The following is a 21,383-nucleotide window of genomic DNA, read 5'->3' on the forward strand; positions in this document are numbered from 1 at the left end:
CTGAAATCACATTCACATTCTAGATGTGGGTTCTGTGGTTAAAAAGTTAGCATTGCTTTGGTTCTCAACTTCACTTTTTGAAAGAATAAGTATTTTCTAATTATGTCACAAAATTAGGCTGAGATAAGAAAATTGAGTTGCTTTTTAAAAATAATTATGTTTAGAGGACAAGTCAAGTTAAAATAGTTTATCATTTTACAAGTATCACTTATGGAAAGAACAGGATGCGATAGCTCTTTTGCCCAAGTTTCATCAAGGCAGCCCTAAGGTCTCAGAGGCTCTACCAACTGAATATATATACACACTCTAATAGGTTCTGGCACATGGGAAAGGTTGTGAGTAGGGGCTTGGCAATTAACTGCTTTTAGTTTATAAACTGAGCTTCCCTAAGTATGGAAAAACTCAGTACAAGTAGGTTGGTCAAAAGGAAATTGCTTTACCCACAACCACTCATTTAGAGCTGTAAGAGCGGTTACAAAATGCACTGATGGGAGGTGGGGGTGTGGAAATAGCATCTACATAGACTGTATCATAGATCTTTCAAACTCTAGTAATTATTCTACAATTATTTTGAGTTATTACTGAATCGCTGAGCCTCCATATCCATGGACCAGATATATTAACAATTAACAACTTTACTTCCAAAGGAATTACCAAAGCTCCCCTGAACATGTCTTGATCTTTGCTGGCTGGTTTAGCATTGCTTTGGCCTTTTCCATTAGAAAGATTAAAAACTTGAGCTGGATCTATGATGTCATCCAAAAAATAATTACAGATATGAACACTTAGATGACCTATCTGTGAAATGTTCCTTTTTTTTAAAATGAAAAATCTAATCATTTTTGTTTGAAATTATAAATCACTTTAAAATTTCACTTCTCAGTGAATTACATTCTATTTTATAAATGCTGGGAAAAGTCTAAATGTGACTCAATTTTATTATGTTTTGTAACAGTAAGTTGATTTCTGGCAACTTATGCCACCAGTAAAATACTTTTATCAGGTTAAGCTATAGTCACACAATGTAACAGGTTGCAGGTCTGTTTAATATTATGAGCTTGGTTTGTAATAACAACAAACAAAAAAAAAAACCCAAAACCCCGAACACTTCCTCAAATCTTGAGCTTTCACAAGAGTTTGTGAAAAGGTTTTTAGAGTGTAAAAAAAAAATGAGACCTTGTAAAACATCAGGTCCTTTTATTAGTAACTAATGAAAACATAACCATAAAACAGCTAAGAACATTCAAATTATGTGCAATTCTAAAGGGTTATTAAAATTTCAGCAGAAACTTACTGAAAGCATTCAAACATCCATCAATCACACTTATTACTTGTATGTAAATTAATTTTACAAATGTTAGACAGTGGAAACATGAAAGAACTGTGAACCTATAATTAACTTGTCTGTGTGATTAAGGAGTGGTATGTTCTTGTTAATCAAATATTAAGTTGATATTAATATTAATTTTTTGAAAGTCACAGACTGCAGTAAAATATCCACCCCAAAGTTTATAGGTCAATAAAGCTATAATTCTTAAAGCATGACCTGGTGATGTAGTGAGTTAAAGGTTAATAGTCACACAGCAAGAAACGGTCAGAGGCTGGGCCTGAACCCAGGCCTTCCTGACTTGAGTGTCTCCTTGAATTATAATAACTATAATTAAAACATTCTTTTGATGAGTCAGGTGCCCCTTTAGGACTTCACCTAAGTCATCATGTAAATGGAGGCAAATATTGGATTAAACAGATTTTTGGTCAATACAATGTTTTATAAATAAAAATCTTTAAAGTTCAAGTATTTGTTGACTCAATAGCAAAAACAGAGTTTAGGCCTCATCTGCACCAGTATTAAACTCTTCCTAATAATTAAACCATTCCCTAGAGGAGGGAGTCATTGGAGAAGATTCATCACTATGGGCTTTTTAGTTATTACATTTACTAAGGAATACAATTAATAATTTATTTGGAGAAATAGCATTTATATTTTTGAGGGCTTAAGGAACAGCCATTGTTCTGATCACAAATGTTAAAAGTGTCTATTATTTTAAAAAAACAATCAATGATAAAGTTTAGGTAAAAGAAACTGTTTACAAAGTATCCCAAATTTAAGGGTAAGAAAGCATCTACACCAATATGTTCCAAAGGCTAGATAAATGCCCTCCAGTTGCTTGAAAAGGGTCAAATGTTGATTATTGCAGAGATATTGAGAAAGTAACACCAAAAAGATAATAATAATTGATCCTTACACAATGTGGCCAGATATGAATCAGGACTACTAGAGATGGTCCTGGATGTGAGGTTAAAATGATAATAAGTGTCAAGTATCTGAGGCCACATTTGAACTCAAACTGCTTTATAATCGTAATTCCTCCCTCAACAATGTAGATTTGATTAGTAAGATCTAGTTCTCTTATTTTACAGAGGAAATTCTCTCTCATATACATCAAATTTAACATTTGCCTAAGGTCATAAAACAACTTAGTGGTGTATAATTAGAATTCAAGATCTCTTGGTATTACTCCCTCCTGAGCATAAAAAGGCTGGGTTTTACAGACTCTGAGGGCAAATTGGGATTTTTTTTTGGGGGGGGCAATTAAATCTTAAATCTGATATAGTAGAGCCCTATCTAATGTTAAAAAAAAACATTGAATTAAATGAGTGTTTCCTTTATGAAAACTGAAACTGAGTATGTTGTGTTACCTGGAAGAAAAATCAATCTACAATCTACTTATTATGTGATTTCCTTGTTCTATTATGATTATTATCTACGTCTATTCTTTTCCAAATTATAAAAACTTCATTTTAAAAGTTTGTTTTCAAAAAGGGAACGTTTCTAAAATAATCTTAAGATTCTTCATTTCAGCTTAGCTCTGATTAGATAGTTTATGGATAAAAGCTCAGATTTGTTTAAATTTTTAGACAGTGAAATATCCAAGTTATGAGTGTATTCTTTTCTTTTCTCATTTTTATAGTTCCATAGGGGTTCTTTGTGTTATAGGATGTTTGTCCTTTGATCTCAAAGATGATGACATCCCGGGGGTGACTCCATGACAAGTGAGTAAAATGGAGCTGTAGTAAGTCACCTGCCTCACTTTCTCCTCCAGAGCCATCTGGATCCAGTGGCCAGATATGGATCAGGACTACAAGAGATGGTCCTGGATATGAGGTTAAGTGATAACAAGTGTCAAGTATCTGAGGCCACGTTTGAACTCAGGCCCTCTTGACTCCAGGGCTAGTGATTTGTCCACTATACCACCTGTCCTTTATTATCCAACTTCTTCCAAACAGGAATTTCTAGAGTTTTCTGACTGGTGCCATATCACTAATTAAAATAACTAATGGACATGCTATGTATCAGTCACAAAACTGACTCCAAGTAGAAATGTTATCATCTTCCCTCTTCTCCTATTCTCCAAACTCAGACAGAGTAATATTCCCAAAGTATTATTTAACTTATAAGAGCTGGTATGTTGGGGTTTTGAAAATAAAAACAAAAAGAACTGCTGTATTCTAAGTACTTTAAAATCGCTAAAAATAAAGATAAAGAAAACTAATATTCCAAGGTGTAAACTAACTTTAGAGTTCAGGACATAAGCTTAAAACCTTTTTTTCCCCCTTCATCTCAGTCTGAATATCTTGCTACAGAAATTGTATAATAAAATCGGAGCTCTCAATTTTCATGAGTCTTGTACCATGGGTGAAGTCTGATTAAAAGGTAAAAATGTTTACGTTAGGAGATGAAAGAGTAAAATGATGAAGCCCTACAAGGTCAACATCACAGAAGGCATTTAACTACCCTTTTGCACCTGCAGGAAGGTCTTCCATGACAAATTCCCTAGCTCACTGCCTAGAGAAGTTACTCTGAACCTTCTCTTTCCTCCTTAAGCCTTCATTCCCAATTCACTCTACCTGTTCTCCAGGAACTAGTCTCCTACTTTACGGAGGAAACTGATGCATCAGCTCCTCCCATTTTCATCTCAAAACAGCTCATTCCCCAGTCTCTGACAATGATGTGCTAAGACCCCACCATATTAGTTATGTAATTGAACCTCTTCTCTGCCAGATAGAAACCCCAATCCTCCCCTCCCTTTCCTCTACTTCCCCTCTTTAGCCTCTGTACCTCAAATATCCTTCTCAAAAGACTTTCACTGATCTGCCCCATCCCCTCAAGCTACCAAACTGTCCCCCTCCTCCTTTTCTGTCTTTCTGCCGCCCACCCTTGTATGCCTTTTTCTGTTCAGCCCTCTGCACTCTGGCTTCTGTCCTCATCACTTACTTAGCTGCTCTCTAGAGTCACCAACAATCCCTCAAGTGCCAAACTGGAAGGTCTTTTCTCAGTTTTTATCCTTCTCTACTGCATTTGACACTGAGCATCTTTTCCTCCATTTTCTTTGCTGACTCACCGTCCACACAGCACATTGGCTACCTGTGGGTCTCCAAACTTTCTTCCCAGACTCTCCTCTCAACTCCTCCCATAGCTTTGCTCAGTTCTCAACCATGAATTGCCTAGTGCACATTTCATGTGGGATGTCCCAGTGGCATCTCCAATGGACCCCAAACTGAACCCACTATCTCCTCCCACTCCCCATTCTTTTAGCTCTAGGTTCACACTGGCATTATCTATATTGCTCACTCACCCTCAGTCCACATAGCCAGTCAGTCAATGGGCAAATCTTGCTGTTTCTATCTCCAGAACATCTCTTGAGACCCTTTCTCTTTACTCACACCTTAGTAGGAACGGGGGTGGGGATGGAGGAGTGGATAGAGGGCCTGTGCTTGAAATCTGGAGCATGGGAGTCCAAATCTAGCTAATCTGTACCTGAATGGCTATGGGCAGGTCACTTCATCTGCCTCAGTTTGTAAACTAAGGATAACAGCACCGACCTCTCAGGTTGTGAAGATCCAGTGAGATAATATTTGCAAACCATGTCGCTACTGTTCCTATCAGTTCACGTTGGGCTTAGCCTTACCGCCCTCGGTCTCCTTCTCTCCACTCTTGTCCTCCCTACTCCTTGTCGCCAGTGATCTTCCACAGGCCAGGCAAGCTCCTGCTCGTCAGCCGGCCCCCCCACACCAGCAAGGCTTCCTTCCCTTGGCCTGCCCGGACCCCCTTCCTTGGGGGCCACACCGGGCTGCGGCTCCGCTTGCCGGGAAACGTTCCCTGCCGCGTCCCCCAAGCCGCCGGGCCTTCGGCTTCTCCTGCTTCTCGGGTGCACACTGGCATTTGCACTTTTCAGACTTTGACCCTGCACCCCCGGGGGGGCACCTTTAGGGAGGTTCCACCCAGATCGGTGGATTAGTCAGGAGGGGCAGAGGCTACATCTGCTACAGACTTTGGGAAGCCCCTCCTCGGCCAGGGTGCCTGGCCCACTCACCGGGCAGGGGGTGCTGGGGGGCGCTGGCATCCAGGGCCGCCGCCGGGCCCCGGGTGGCACAAGCTGGCATGGGCGCCATGCCAGGCCGGCGTCCGAACCCCAAAGCAGCAGCTGCTTCACCGGCCCCCGGGCTCCCGCCTCCCCCCGGAACGCCCCGGCCCCGGCCCCCCCCCCGGGCGCCCCCTTCTCCGCCGCACCCCCGGCCCGAACCAGGCCCAGAGGCCCGAGGCACCCGCGTCCCGGGGCCGGGCCGAGGCGGCGGCGCGGGGCTCCGGGGCGCGGGGAGGCCGCGCGGGGCTCCGGGGCGCGGGGAGGCCGCGCGGGGCTCCGGGGCGCGGGGAGGCCGCGCGGGGCCTGCGGGCGCCGCCGCCTCACCTGCGGGCTGTCCTCCAGCGTCTCCTCGATGGGCAGCTTGTCGATGCCCGGCATGGCGGCGGGGGCAGGGCGGGCCCGGCCCGCGCGGAGGACGAGGCGGCGCGGGGCCGCGACGGGAGGCCGCCGCCCTGGCAGGCGCGCCACCGACCGAAGGGGCCCGGCCCGCCGCTGCGCCCGTCTGCCCGCCCGTGCCCGCCCGTGCCCGCCCGCGCCCGCCGCCCCGCCGCCTCCTCAGCGGACGCCCCGCGCCGCCGCTCCGATCCGGGCACGGCCGCGGGGGAAATCCCGCCCCGCGCCCCCTCATTGGCCGGGCCTGCCCACGGGCGCCGGCCATTGGCTGGCGGCCGCGCCGCTCTGCTCCGCGAGGGGGCGGGGCGCCCGGCTGTCTCCGGCCTGGGGTCTGGCTGAGGGGGGGCGCCCCCAAACCTTGGGGGACCCCCGGCGCGGGCGGGGGGGACCCCGCGTTCTCTCGGGGGGCTCGGACCGGGCGCGCGGCTGAGCCTGGGCAGCAGCACGGCCCCCCACCCCCGGGGGGCCCGAGGAGCCCCCGTGAGCTTCCAGTGTGGGGCGGGGGGCAAGGCCGGCTTGGCGGGGGCACTGCCACAGCTGCCCTCGCCCCGGCGCTGCCAAGTGCAGATGGGCGCAAGGCCCTGCGGAGAGAAGAGGGCGCGGGGCAAGGGCGCCGCCCTGCCCCCCTCACTGGCACCCCCCGGCTCTCCGGGTGCCCCGCTGCTCACACAGACCACAGCCCGTCTTCCCTGCCCCACTGAGCCCACCCAGGGGCAGGACCCCTTTTGGCTCTTTGACAAGTACCTTCGGCCCCTAATAAACAGGGAGATAACCGCCTCCTGGTAAGTGAAGGCCTCCCCAGGACAGGATTAGCTTTGCCCTGCTTTTCTTTGTTTAGGTTTTTGCAAGGCAGACAAGGTTAAGTGACTTGCCCAAGGCCACACGGCTAGGTCATTATTAAGTGTCCGAGGGTGCCAGTGCTCTCTCCACCGTGCCACCCCATCCTTCACTCTCAAAGAGGACCATGACATTAAGAAGCAGCTGGCATGACTTACAAACCTATTACAGTTAAGTGAGAGGGGCCTGGCCTCACTTTCTCCTCTGGAGCCATCTGGGTCTAGTGGGCAGATGTGAATCAGGACAACCGGACTGCAGAGGGTCCTGGACAAGAGGCCCTTAATTGACTCACCCAGGATCACACCGCTAATAAATGTCTGAGGTCACATTTGAACTCCCGTCCTCCTGACTATCCACTTAGGCAGATGAGGTGGTTCGGTGGAGGTAATTGGATGAAGGCCCATCTAATGACCAAGTTCTCTTTTGCATTCAAGTTTAAGATATTGATAACCTAAAGGAAGCCTTTTCAGTTCTTCAGTAGTCAAGGAAGTAATGAGTGGTTGTCCTTTGTTGTTGAAGAGGGCTATGCCATCAGGGAGGTGATGCCATGACCAGCCAGGGAACTGAATTTAAGCAAGGGGGTGCTGTGCAAAGTCCCCAGGCTCACTTTGTCCCCCAGAGCCAGCTGGATCCAGTGGCCAGATACGGATCAGGACTACAGGAGATGGCCCTGGATGAGTAATGATGATATTAATATGGAATGTTAACCCCAACCGTTTTATCATATTAAGCTCTTATTTTTTTCTTCATGGTTCCTGTAAATATTGCCTGGACTAGAGGGCTGCTTGGAGGCCTGAGCAGGGAGCAGAGTCCCTCAAATAGCCCACATTAATATATCGTCTGTTGTTGTTCCTCCTTCATTTTCAGAGAGGACCACTCTCCTATTTTGTTTTCCTGAGTCATGAAAGTCCAATAAGACAAAAGTCAAGAAGACTAGGAATGGCCCAGAAGCAGCGGATGACCAGGGCATCTTGATGTCTGACCAGGCTCAAACAGATCTATAGCACCTGCTTCCTAGCCCTTGGAGCAAATTGTTCCCATCTGCCCATTCCTTCATATACTTGGGGTAGTTATTTCTCCTAACTCAGCATGAGTTTGTGGCCCATTGAATATCCTCCACCTGGTTTAGCCCATCTGTTGAGAGTTCTACTGGGGTGTGTGGCACATGCTTCAGGTTGTTGGAGTCACAAGTGAGACAATCTAGGAAGAAGATTCCAGTATTATCCCTATTTTTACAGATGAGGAAACTGAGGCAAACAGGTTTAATGACTTACCCAGGGCTACCCAAGTATGGGAGTGGGGTGGATTTGAACTTAGGTCTTCCTGACTCCAGGCCTAGACTCTGGAAATTTTTCTCTCTCTAGGTTAGAAAAGCTCAAATGAGCATGCTGTTAATATTTTTTTTAAATATCATCACAATCTTATGATTGGGCATTTGGTGACCTCAGTGTCAACGATTAGATAGTTGAATGACTAATTATGTGGAAGACAGGAAGAAGCAGCAGGAACTGTAGGAGGAGAAGCAATCAGTCCAGTCAGAAAAGAGCTGTCTTTGTTATGAAGGCCCTTGGGCAGTATGGGGAGTTTCAGTCCAACTTCAAAAGTTGCTTTCTCTTGTCTCCAGAGGCTGAAGGGCACCTGCTACATTTGGTAACAAGGGCCTAGGTTCAGATTTTGGAGCAGGTGTCTTTACCATTCCTGGCCTCGATTTCTTTATCTAAAATAATGGGCTTGGAAGGGGTGACTTCCTGAGGTTCCACTAGCTCTCACTCTGTAATAGGATTTTACAGAGTCTATGTGAGGGGGGGTGGGGCATGTGGGGGGGAGGGCAGGGGGAGAGAAAGAGTCAAGGAGCAGAAGAGGGTCAAGACCAGCCAGGTTGGCAGAAATCAAAGACTTAGGAGTAGTACCAGGCTCCTAATGCCCTAGACTTCCAGCAGTGCCAGTGGGACAAGAGCCTTCAAGAAGAGTCCTTAGGAAGTTGGAGAATGGCTCATTGGCATCTGGGATGGTGGGACAGGGGCCCCAGTTCAATTGTAGAGGACACAGTTCAATTAGGAATAGAGAAACAAGCTCAGGATTATTGAAGAGGCAGGTTTGTCTATTGGGGACATTCTAGGGAATGTTTTCTGGGCCAGAGGCCTAAAGCAGGTCTCCAGGGCTAAGCCCTAACAAAATTCAGAACTGTGGGTATTTGCATAATTATACTTTAGTTGTAAGATAGATCCCTTTTGGACTGGTCCAGGGTGAGTTTTCACTACTATTGGGATGTGCTTTCCCTGAATCCCATTGACTGGGACTAAGCTCTCACCTCTCCCTGACCTCCACCTTGAATAACTCTAGCCACAGGAGCCAAGCAGCCTGTTCCTTGTAGGAGGACATTTCAGAGCACTGAATGGGTGCCTCTATTGAGTGTGCTGAGGTGGGTGGTAAGATGTCCCAAAAGAATTCAAAGACTCAAGTTATCTTCAAGTTCAAAGAAGGCATTTATTTTAGGGATCAACCTCACTAAGAGTGGGTTGACCTCTTGGTCTAAAGGGAGACAGCAGCTCAGCTGAGGAGAGGGTGAGCTTTAAAGGGTAGAGATAATCAGGAATAATACATAGGTGTGTGTGTGTGGGGGGGGCTCAGAGCAAAGATAAGGTAACTGATGATGAAGGGTGTCCTTAGTCTTTGAAGAAGACCATGACATCAGGGAGGTGAGGGGGTATTGTGTTAAATCACCAGCCTCACTTTCCCCTCTAGAGCCATCTGGATCCAGGGCTCAGATATGAAATCAGGACTGGAGATGGCCCTGGAAATGAGGTGGTCAAGGTTAAGTGACTTGCCCAATGTCTTGAGGTCATATTTGAACTCGGGAACTCCAGAGCTAGTACTTTCATCACCTAGTTGCCCTTGGGACATGTAGAGGAAGGGTGGTAGCTCCAAGATGTAATCCTTTCAGGCTAGGGCAGGATTTATTGTCTTGAAGATAGGGGTTCCTTTTGTGCCTGAGGGCAGAGATGTACCAAGTCCTTGCCAGGGGGTAAGATACTTCAATGAGGTTCAGTGACCTCATCCACTTACATTACAGTAAATGGGTTACAACCAAAGTGGAGAGCTTCTAAAAATAAGACTTTCATTTTTAATTATCAGTATTTATTTTTCCTACCTTCCACCTCTCCCTGAAGGCAGTGTGCTTTGATGAATAGAGTGCTAGTCCTGGAGTCAGGGAGACTTGAATTCAAATTTGGCCTCACTTTCTTGTTAGCTGTACGAGACCCTGTACAAATCACTTAACCTTTTTTAAGTGGAAAAGGAAATGGTAAACCACTCCACTACCTTTTTCTTTTATTTTTAAATTTTTTATTTAAGGCAATGGGGTTAAGAGTGACTTGCTTAGGGTTGGCTAGGTGGTGCAGCAGATAAAGCACCAGCCCTGGAGTCAGGAGACTGGAGTACCTGGGTTCAAATCTGGCCTCAGACACTTAATAATTACCTAGCTGCGTGACCTTGGGGCAAACCACTTAATCCCATTGCGTAACAAAAACCTTTTAAAAAAAAAAGATGAGTGAAAGAATAAGTCTTTAGTGGGGGAATATTGTGACCACAATCAGGAGGGAAGGACAGAGATAGGTGAAGCAATGGATAAGACCATTAGGCTTCACATTAAGGAAGATCTGACCCCAGATACTTGCAAGTTCTTTGATCTTGGACAATTCACTTAACCTTTATTTGCCTCAGTTTTTCTTGTCTATAAAAATGAGGATAATATTGGCTCCTTCCTCCCAAGATTGTAGTGAGACTCAAATGATATAAAATTGTAAAAGGCTTAACTTGTGTCTAGTACATGGTAAACTCTATAGAAATGTTAACTCTTTGTTAACTCTTCTTAGTAACACAGCAACTTTGAGAGTTTACCTGGGGCTTACTGAGAGGTTCACTGACTGAGCAAGTGTCTTCCTGGCTCCAAAGCCGCTTACTAACCTTTCCTCCCATCTTGCTTAAAGCAACTAATTAGCAGGCCTTGGACAGTGACCTGAATTAGTCTCTTACATGTAGATAGAATCTCTGTCCCCCTTGGGTCAAGTACTGTTTGGGGCCAAATCCAGGTTTCCAAATTGTAATTTAAATTTTAATGTGCTTTTTTAAATAGTAGTTCCATCATTCTCAAGGTTGAGAAAGATTCCTGAGTCATCACTAGAAAGAAGAATAAACATCCCAGACTCTGAAAATAAGAACACTGGTCAGGAAGGAAGCATGGACTCCAGTGGGAATCTGGGGCTACAGGGGAGCAGGTGTGCCTTCCTGGGAAGTCTATTTGATAGGCTAGATTTTCAAGATCCTCCCAAAGGAGGTAGGAAGACTTGACAAGTTTCTTCTCTCCCCAGAGAGAACTTGCCTCAACTCCTAGAAGAGAGTACATGGAGGAGAAGAAAAGGGTCTAGAAAACCCCAAAGAAATCAGAGAAGGCTCTGAAAGAGAAGGTAGAGAGCAAGCCAGTGAGTGGGTGAGTGTCACTGCATTCCAATAATTGACATTTCCATTGTTAATTATCTTTATATTCATGATCTCCTTTGAGAGAAATAGCAGTCATCTGAGGTTGTCAGTGTAGGTATTTTTACTCCCATTTTACACAAAAGACTCAGTGCTAACCCATGCAGCACCAGAGGCAGAATTTGAATCCAGGTCTTCTTGACTCAGTGCCCAGTGCCCTAGCCACTATAACATGATTCTTTGAATAAAGCACTGTAATGTTCAAGAAGTTTGGCATAATTTATGGGTGATTAGTCATTTTATTAATAATGAATGCCAAGGACCCTCATGGCTGTGAGCTCAAGGCTTATTTTGACCTTGAAAAAGTGAGCATTCCAGAGAACGGCAATCACCTCTGATTGGCTAGCAAGCTGTTGTTTGCCCCTTGTTCTCAAAGAAGACCATGACACCAAGAAAGTGATGCCATGACATGCAAGTGAATTGAATTTGAGTGAGGGGGGTGTGCTGTGCTAAGTCACCAGCCTCACTTTCTCTTCCAAGAGAAAGTGTCCAGTGGCCAGAGATGGATCAGGACCATTGCAGATGGCCCCAGGGCTCAGTTTGTCTGAAAAAAAAAAGACAAGACTGACAATCTCCACCTTTTATAAATGGGGTCTGTCCCTTTCACCAATCTTAAAATTTTGTGTGCTAGGAGCATCAACAGCCACCACTGTCACTTTGCCAGTAGCTCCAACCAAAATTGGGAAAAGGGCCTGTCTGTCTTATTTCTCAAACTTACACCTGGGGTGGGGGGTGGGGGGAGAGGTCTAGACTGTCCATTCACTTTAAATAAAGGCAAAATAATTACATGGCAATATTAGAATTGGAATCTGAAAACCCAGGGGGCAGATTCAGGCTCCCTTTTGGGTCTGCTTTTCCATCTATAAAATGAAAGGGCTAAAGGATGTCATGCCTTTCAACTCATTAAGTCTATGATTACTGAGATAAAATTTGTTATAGCAGTTTGGTGGAGTTCATAGGTCCTAAAAATGACTAGAACAGCTGTCAACTTGTATAATCTGGAATGAGCTCTCACATAAAATTTGTCTCAGAAGAAAAGTGCTATTAATTCGGACTTTTATCACTTGAAATTGAGCTAACCTGCAGATATCAAATGATATATTAAAAGAGCAATGTATTTGGGACATGGGGGAGGGGTGGGGCACTGTGCTTCCAGCCCAGCCTATAATAGTCAATAATAGGCCCCAAAATGGGCCATCAATCAAGCTCTGATTCCACCTGTCTGGGCTCAAAGCTTCAGGGCCTGGATCCTTATGTTTCCTCCCCCACATCTCCCTGGCTTTCTGAGAACTACTTTCCCTGGTGGGTGGGTAGCTCAGTCTTGTTGGTTGGGAGTTAAGTAACCTCTTCCACAAGTAGGAAACCTCCTCTCCTCTTCTGTTACTATCTAGTATAGCTATTAATGGATAATAGTAATTCACTAAATATTTGCTGTGGATTAGGCTCTTTGCTACCCATCAGGGAAGTCAAAAATACAAATAAGCAAGGTAGGCCCTGCTCTCAAGGAACTTAACATTCTAATGGGGGAAGTCAACACATAAAGGGGAAGTAGAAAAAGTGGGCAGCCCTGGTTCCCTACAAGATAAGATTAAATGGATCTCACTAATCATATCCTTGCTTTCTAGCAGGAGAGACTGAGGTTCTGGGGGGAAGGGTGATAGGGATGATGGTGGCATTTTGTATAAAATTTTAAATTGAATATGAGAGGTAGATCAGAGCAAGTAAGCCCAGACTTCCCCAGACAGGGGATCGAAACATCAAAGCTGTTAGGAACCTTAGAGACCATCTAGTCCAATTCTCTCATTTTACAAAGAGGGAAATGGAGGCTCAAGGAGTCTAAATGACTAAGGCCACAGAGTTAGTAAGGGTCTGAGGTTATCTGGTTCCATATCCAGAGCCTGGACCATCTTAGCTTCCATCTGCCTAACAGGGTTAGTCCCTTCACAGGCATAGATCGCAGCCTTTCCATGCTTGCTTCTCCCAATGCAGCTGTCCTCTCTGTCCTACTTTTAGCTAGACAGCCAGTCTGTAACTGTGCTGATAGTCTTCCTCTGCTTTTCCTGACATCACAAGGATAGCAAAGTCCTTCCTTCTTCAACCATCTCCCTGCTAACCTCTCCGATAACTTGTTTTCTCTTTCCCTGGAGGGATAAATTTCTTTCCCTGTGGGATCCCAACAAAATCTACTGTGTCCCTCTAGCCCCCTTGGGAGACAGACCTACGTACATGGAAAATCTACAAGAACTCTCACATGGACTCCTGAAATTTAAGATCTTCATATCCTAAAAAGCAGCTGCTTCTGAGATCAGCAAAACAGAACTATGGGAGGGCTTGGACAGCAGTGTGGGTTTATGTCAGCCCAGGAAGTTTGGATATATCATGGACATGGGGGTGGTAGAGGCAGAAGAACAGTAGTGTCTGCACAGCTTCCAGCAGGGCTGATCAGAGAAGTCTGTTTGGCCAAGAATCCCTGGCCAAGGGAGCTGGTGGAAGGCTCACTTATACTTTCCTTTTCCTTTGGAAAGGATGCTTAAATAAAAACTTAAATAAAAACTATCTTGTTTCCCTTTATACTGCTTTTTATGTTTTCAATAACACTTAAAAACCTATCTTTGTCTAGGTAAGAAAGAAATATCATATTAATTATTCCTTACATATGTCTTTAATTAACATTCTGAGTGTACAAATGATGAAGCCTTTGGCTATCTGGCTACACAGAATTTAATTGGCTTAAAAGTCTCCTTTGCAGCTTGGTGCTAAGTATGCCTTAGGGCATGATAAACTGTTATTTTATTTGTTAATAATTCTATAAACTTCTGTAGCCAGAACTTTAACTGCCCCTGAAGTTTCTTTTAGTCTCTATCCAGTCTATTGAATTTATTATTTAAATATGGATTTGCCTGGTCCCCAATCCTGGGAGGGGGAAAGGAGTGAGTTTGGGGATGGGAAAGAGTACAGATTTAATTGGGGAAAGGGGAGCCTCCATCCAGCCTAAGTGGAAGGAGAAAGGTGTGCCCTACTCCCTGGGGAGGGGAAGAAGTGAAGACTGATTACCAGCCAGGTAACACCTGCAAGCTCCATTTCACTACATTCAGACCAGTAAGAAATCTAAAGAGTCATGGAGCAGTTCATATAGAGGTTAGAAACCCATGGGGTTTTCTCCTGCTGCCCTCATTAGAGCCTTTGACTTTTATGAAACATTTAGTTTTTCCTTTATGGTTTTCAGTGATCACTTTAGAAAGAACTTGCCATGAGTAAGTGATGGGCCCAATAATGGAACAAATTAGGAAGAGAACCCATGATGATATAGGAGAATTTTTTTTTTAAGCAGACACAAGACGATGCCATATCATCAGCAGCATTTGTAGCATTGACTATATCCTATTAAATCACATTTGATGTCCTCTGTCCACAGAGACATCTGAAAGATTTTCATCAAAGTAGCTAAAATAAAATTTAAAAGATGCTGTTGGAAGGGATAAGATTTAATTACCTTGAAAATTAATTTGTGTTACATCTCATTCCCAGTGATGTTAGCTAAATGAGGTTTGATATGCATGTTGCAATCATAATGATCATTTTGTTTTTCTTTTGGGGTCTGGGAAAATTAAAACACAACATTGTAATTATTAGTTGCATGAAAAAGGAAGGCAATTAAAGAATGATGAAAGAGGGCCTAAAGTTGAAAAATTTAGAGAAAATGTGAGAAATCTCTTGTGGAAAGAAGCCTGGTTCTGGAGGGCACCAGAGGACCTTGATCCAAATCCCAGGTCAGATACATCCTGCTTGTATGATGCTGTGCAACTCGCCTAACTTCCAGAACCTCAGTTCTCTAATCTGTCAAGTGGTACCAGATGAACTTTGAGATGCCCCCAAGAAGGGGAAGTAGGAAAGGAGATTCAATGGTGATGGATGACAATCCATCTGGGTTTTCTGGACCTTCCCAATTGTAATTGAAAGAAGACTATTTTTGATGAGGTACTGTCCTTTGCCTTGAAGGTATTGTGACTTCTACTTAGGCATGGAAGGTGTCCAGAATGCATTGGTCATACAGCCTTGGGACACACAGCATCATTGATCCAGTCTTTGGCTTATGTTGTGAATTAGGGCTTCTAGCAGTTTGCATCATAATTCACTGCAAGAGCTTCTTAGGAACACACCCAACCCAGGGGCTGGAGAGGAAAAAGCACTCATGCAGCCAAATTCCCAGAGAGCTTTCCTGCTGAGTCACAAAGATACTGAAGCTTCTTCTTTTCTCCTCCTTTCAATATCACTGACTTTGCAACTTGAGGGCCAGTTTAGGAATTACCCCCTGGAAAGCTGAGGCTGGCTCTGCTTATCCAAGTTGGCAACAAATAGATAGTCCCTATACAAGAGAGAGTCTGGGGTCTTGAGATAGGGGTGACCCTTCCTCAATTTGCATCCTAAGTGGGGAACCAGGTAGATCCCTTAACAGTTTCTTTAGGCTTGTGTTATAGTCCAGTTTCACTGCGGAATGCCAAATTTGGTTAGAAAGGGCAGGACTTGGTGCCTACCAGATCCTGCCTTTTCTTCCTTCTGGACTGGTGCAGGGGCATGACCTTTATCCTTTTCTCCACCTCTTCTTCTTTTTTTTTTCATAGAAACCTGGAGCCTTGGCTTTCTCAGTCACCTAATTCTGGTTTTAACAAAAAACTTGTGAAGGCCCTCCAAAGCCAAGGGCAGTGGTCCTTCTCCATCTCCGTCGCTTTCTCTATTTTAGCAAGACTGATAGTTATTAATAGTTATTAATACAAAACTGTCAGCATAAGTTCATCTCTCAACAAGTCCCTAGTTAGGGAAACTCAATATTTGGCCAGAGATAGTGGTCTTTGACCCATTTAAATTCTATGGAACAGGTTAGTCACTGGCATCTCCCCATTTTTGCACTTTGAACATAATTAAGGCCAAATAGTAATCATACTAAATTTTGATTCATCTTATCTTTGTCTAGAGAAAGTTGACTTTAAAGTAGTATTTAAAGTTAGATGGCACAGTGGGTAGAATACTGGCCCTGAAAGTAGGAAGACCTGATTTCAAATCTAGCCTCAGACACTTACTAGTTGTGTGACCTTGGGAAGTCACTTCACCCTGATTGCCTCGAACCCAGGGCCATCTGCAGTCATCCTGATTCATATCTGGCCTCTGGACCCAGGTGGCTCTGGAGGAGGAAATGAGGCTGATGACTTGGCACAGTGACTCTTCGTTCAAATCCAATTCATGTACTTGTCACGGTGTCCCTCCCTGATAACATGGTCTTCTTTGAGAATGAAGGAAAAACATCAACAAAGCATATACTTATCTTTAAGAGAACAGAAAATTCAGGACTTAAATATCCATACTCTCAGATAGGAAGGTAGAAAAAAGGAGAAAAGGGCACACCATCATGTCTTCTGCCACTTGCTTGCCTGTCTGTGCATCTTTTCTTTTCCTATTCTCTTGGAGAGTAATTCAGTCTTCAACTATGTTGGATCTTTGCTTTCTAGGTCAGTCTTCAGTGGATCCTTATTCTCTCAGGGATACAAATACTAGGGTCTCTAATGGTGTTGATAAAACTATTTCTTCTACCCATATGGGAATCAGTGAATTTAATCAATGAATCAGCATTTATTAAGCTCCTACTATTTATAAGGCATTATGCTAAGTATATAAGAATATAAATACAAGGAAAAAGAAAGGATTCCTTTAGGAGCTGACATTCTAATATGGAAGGCAACACAGAAAAGGGAGCTGAAAAGAGGAAGGCAAGGGAAAAATGTTCCTAGTTGGGATCATGTTGGAGAAGTTCAGAGGGTTGAAGAGAAATGAAGATATGATGACATCATATAGGCTTCCTCCAGACTCTATGGCCTTCAAGACCTGTCAGACCAGTCTCACCACATTCAGGAGATTGGTTTCCTGTCAGACCAGCCCTTCTTTCTGGGACATCCCTTCTGTTTCTATTCCTCCTTGGAAAGTCTTCACCTTGAGCATAACATGAAGGTCACTTCTAGCCTTAGACAATATCATTTCCAGAAACCTCAGAATTAATCAGGGTTTATGCCCGATTGGTTTCTTTGGACTTTAGTGCCAAACAAATACTTCCCCAACTCGTATTCCTTTCCCCTTCCCCTCTTGAGATATACCCATTGCTGGGGATGATGATAATGATGATTGCTGGACAAGTTTATTCAGTGAAATTTATTGCTTATATTTCTGAGTCAGATGATCTTGGCCTTGGCATTGGAAAACTTGGCCATACAAAATCTGTTTTGGACATAGTGTGGGCAGTATTGGTCTCTGTTTTTGTTATTAGCTTAAAAAATTCACATAAATTATAGTCATTTAATTAATTTGTTTTTAAAAGTTTTATGGATGCCCTTTTCTTCTATCCACATGTACTACCCCATTGTCATTAGCCAGTGAGTTGAAAGAAAAATAGTTAAGCAAAATGAATTCTCCCATATAGTGACCATATCTGAAAACATATCCACTACTCCCCAACTATAGTTCCCTACCTCTTCAAGAAAAGCAGGTGATTGATTGTTGTCCTTTTCTAGTGAAAGAAGACCATAACATCAAATGAATGATGGCATGGATTGAATACTCTGTTGATTATTGTGAGGGGAATGTTGTACAAAGACATCCTTCTCACTGCCTTTTCCAGAACCATTATTACCTCATGACCTGATTTAATAGGAAATAGGACTTCTGATTATGGCCTGGATGCTGTGGCAGTCTTTGGTCTTATGGATGTGGGTCCCTCCCATATTATTGAGGCACCACAGAATTCTAACAATGTTGAGCAAAACTCCAGTATATGATTTTCTGGTGTTAGATTGGTGACAGCATGGTATATCCAGACCTGTCTCTTGATGGTCTAATTGTCAGTACACTCCATATATGACTTTGGTTTTTTAGAAGCTGCCCAGTGGTTCATGGGAATAATGCCTCTGGATTGCTAGTTGGCATTATTTATGATCAGAACTATGAGTATCTGATCATCCTCTAACCTTTGACTTTTGTTCTCGATGATGAAGTTTGTTCTTCATTCTTGAAGAGAAGACATGTCATTCATATGAATTGGATTTAAGTGAGGGGCTGCTGTGTAATTTCTTCAACTTTTATTCTTTATTAATGGCACTCAGGACTGTCTTGTGAGAGTCCAAGAATTTCACCTCTAGTGGTACAATACGAATACCCCTGGGTATCCCTTTTAATCATGGCCCCAGTTTTGAAAATCAGCAAAACAGAACTGGGGTCTTCCCCTCTAACCTTTCCTTGCCAAGTCCTGAGGCTTCTGCTCATTCCTAAGGTCCCTTCTACCCTTCTGGCAGCTAGATAGAACAGTGGACAGAACACTGACTTTAGAGTCAGGAGGATGGGAGTTCGAATCCAGACTCAGACACTTGATACTTGCTAGCTGTGTCACTTTATCCCTGCCAGGGACATCTCTAGTCATCCTGATTCTTATCTGGCCACTGGACCTAGATGATTCTGGAGGAAAAAGTGAGACTGGGACTTAGCACAGCACCCACCCCTGCCCCCCAATCAAATTCATGAACTTGTCATGGTGATCTTCAAAAACAAAAAGAACAAACATCATCAAGGTCCCTTCTATAGTCTTCTGTAGAGTTTTACTGCTTCTCTAGTATCTTGATATGTTCTTTGGGTCCTCAATCTGACCCATTTTCCTATTTTTAAGACAGTCATTTGTGGGGACCAAGGCTGTTAGATCCCAAGGCATAGAATACAAAGCTAAGGGTTCCTTTAATTCCCCTTAAATCCTCCTGTTAGTATTGCCTCCTCCCAGGCCAAGACGGTCTTGCATTGATGCCCCTCTAGTATAACTTAACAGAAATAGTCCATCCCATTGCTAACATTACCGATAGCTTGTCCTTTTTGGGATGTCTGGCCCCAAACAGCCAGAAAGCTTGCTTGAACTTCTTGCTTGAACTTCTGATAGTTTCTAGGAAAGATTCCCTTCCCTAATCAGAGGCAGGGCCCTATTCAGGGTGTCTCCCTTCCCTCCCCACCTCAGCCCCTCTGTAATAATAAAGGCTACCATTGTCAAGTGAATTGAAAAGGTACAACCAGTTCACACTGGTCTGAGGAGGCCTGCCCTGTGGTGGAGAAGCTTGCAAGCTCAATAATGCCACTGTGGCATCTGGGCACCATAGATGGCCCCTCACCCCACAGCTAATTTCTGGGGACATTCCCTCTGTGCCACACATGAAGAGACTGTGTTCATGGCTCTGACAGCTGCCCACTCCAACTGGGCATGACTTCCTTCAGTCCCTCCAGGGCAGCGGGGGTTGAGGAGGAGATCTGCGTTGTAGGCCATTATTACTTGTCATGGCCCCATGATACCTGACTCTCAGACTCTGTGACTTCCTACCCAGGCACACATGAGAGAATAGGGAAGGACTGCCTTCCCTTCATTATAGCTGCCCCGAACTTTGGTTATGCTATGCGCCAAATTCTAGTAGTTTATTTTAGCTTGCATTGGACTCAATCTCCCCATCAACCAATCACTCTATAAGCATCTAGAAGTGTTTACTTTGTCTCTATTTATTTATTTAGTATTTATGAAGTGTCTAGGCAATGCTCCAAGCTTTTTCTCTCATTTGATCTTCACAAGAACCCTTCAAGGTAGGGGCCATTATTATTCTCACTTTCCAGTTGAAGAAACTGAGGCTGACAGAAGTTAAATGACTTGCAGACATACACAGGGTATGTATGAAGCAAGGTTTGAAATCAGGTCTTTCTGACTCAGGGCCCAGGGCTCTACCTACTGCACCAGCCACAGCTGCCAGGCAACTCTGCCAGGGGCTGAGTAAGCAAAGACATAAGCAAAACAATCCCTGCCCTCAGAAGTTTACATTCTATTTAGAGAAAATCTGAAAATACCTACAAAGGTGGGGCGGCTAGGTGGTGCGGTGGATGAAGCACCGGCCCTAGAGTCAGGAGTACCTGGGTTCAAATCCGACTTCAGACACTTAATAATTACCTAGTGTGTTTGTGTGTGTGTGTGTGTGTGTGTGTGTGTGTGTGTGTGTGTGTGTATGTGTGTTTGGGCAAGCCACTTAACCCCATTGGCTTGCAAAAACCAATGAAAACAAAAACAAAAACAAAAAAAAATACATACAAAGGTAACTTTGTGTGTATGATTGTGGGGAGGAGAGGAAAGAGACACAAATGGAAGTGGGAGATGAATTAGGGAAAATCTCATAAATAAAGTTGTGCTTTTATTGAGTCATGACAGAAATCAGAGGGTCCACAAGATAAGGGAGGACTGGAGATGGAAGGCTAGATGTGAGGAAAAATACAAAGGCCAGTGCAGCTGGACTGGAAAGTGTGTGAAGGGAAAGAATGCATTAAGAAGACTGGAAAAGTTCAAGGGGCCAGTTATGGTCATTACCATAATGGTAATTACCAGTAAATGGTAAACAGATTATTTTCTATCTGCTCCCAGAGGTAATAGGGAGTCACTGGGGTTATTGAATAGCATAGTTTCATGCACTTTAAGAAAATCATGTTGGTGACTATGTGGGGGATAGATTGGTATGGGGCAGAAAGATGAGATAGGGAGGCTGATTAGGTGAAGGCTATTGCAAGAGTCTGAGTGAGAGGTGATGATGTCCTAAACTTAGGTGGTAGCTGAGAAGAGAAGAGAGATTGGAGAGGAAAGAAGGTATGGAGATAGAAAGGACCAGAACTGGCAACAGATTGTGTTTATCAGGGTGAATGGGAGAGAAGAGTCAAAGATGCTGTGTGGACTGGAAGGATGGATTGTCCTTGGGAGCAATAGGGAAGTTGGGAACCCCTGATGAGCTCAAATGGGGGAACCATTTGAGCACCTAGAAGTGCTCTGCTCTAGCACAAGGGGGTGGGGTTCACCCTCTTTCTCTTCATGTGATGTGCAGTCGCCCATGGCCCAAGACGGATGGATTATCAGCTTGGGAGAAGACATAAGCTGGCACCGCATTAGGCAGCTGACAGTAGCTGCTTCCTGTCTGCTTTATTTATCAGTTCCTTTGCTTCCCCAATTGTGGTGGTATTTGTTAGAGACTGTAAGGAAGAGCTGCTAGAATGAGGAAGACCTAGGTTCAAATCCCCACTCTCATCCTTACAAGCTTGGGAGGTCCAAGTTGCTGAACGTTCTCTGAGCCTCAAACAACTGCCTGGAGCTGA

The 21,383-nt window shown here is 44.2% G+C and overlaps 1 protein-coding gene and 1 long non-coding RNA gene across 3 annotated transcripts in view; one reads left to right on the forward strand and one right to left on the reverse strand.

Moving 5' to 3' along the window:
- The window catches only part of APPL1 (adaptor protein, phosphotyrosine interacting with PH domain and leucine zipper 1), a 53,512-nt gene extending 47,662 nt beyond the window's left edge, over positions 1-5,850 (reverse strand). Inside the window, exon 1 of the mRNA XM_074198909.1 lies at positions 5,751-5,850. Coding sequence (XP_074055010.1) covers positions 5,751-5,804 — 54 coding nt within the window. The 5' untranslated portion in view covers positions 5,805-5,850. The remainder of the gene's footprint in view (positions 1-5,750) is intronic.
- A 279-nt stretch (positions 5,851-6,129) lies between these two features.
- Positions 6,130-13,739, forward strand: LOC141495026 (uncharacterized). Of its 2 annotated transcripts, XR_012470636.1 has the most exons (4): positions 6,130-6,601; positions 10,792-10,933; positions 11,027-11,145; positions 13,393-13,739. It is a non-coding gene; the product is annotated as an uncharacterized LOC141495026 (long non-coding RNA). The 2 variants fall into 2 exon arrangements; XR_012470635.1 differs by lacking the exon at positions 10,792-10,933.
- The last annotated feature ends 7,644 nt before the right edge of the window (positions 13,740-21,383 follow it).

This window comes from Macrotis lagotis, chromosome 8, assembly GCF_037893015.1.
Source record: "Macrotis lagotis isolate mMagLag1 chromosome 8, bilby.v1.9.chrom.fasta, whole genome shotgun sequence".
NCBI classification, from domain to species: domain Eukaryota; kingdom Metazoa; phylum Chordata; class Mammalia; order Peramelemorphia; family Peramelidae; genus Macrotis; species Macrotis lagotis.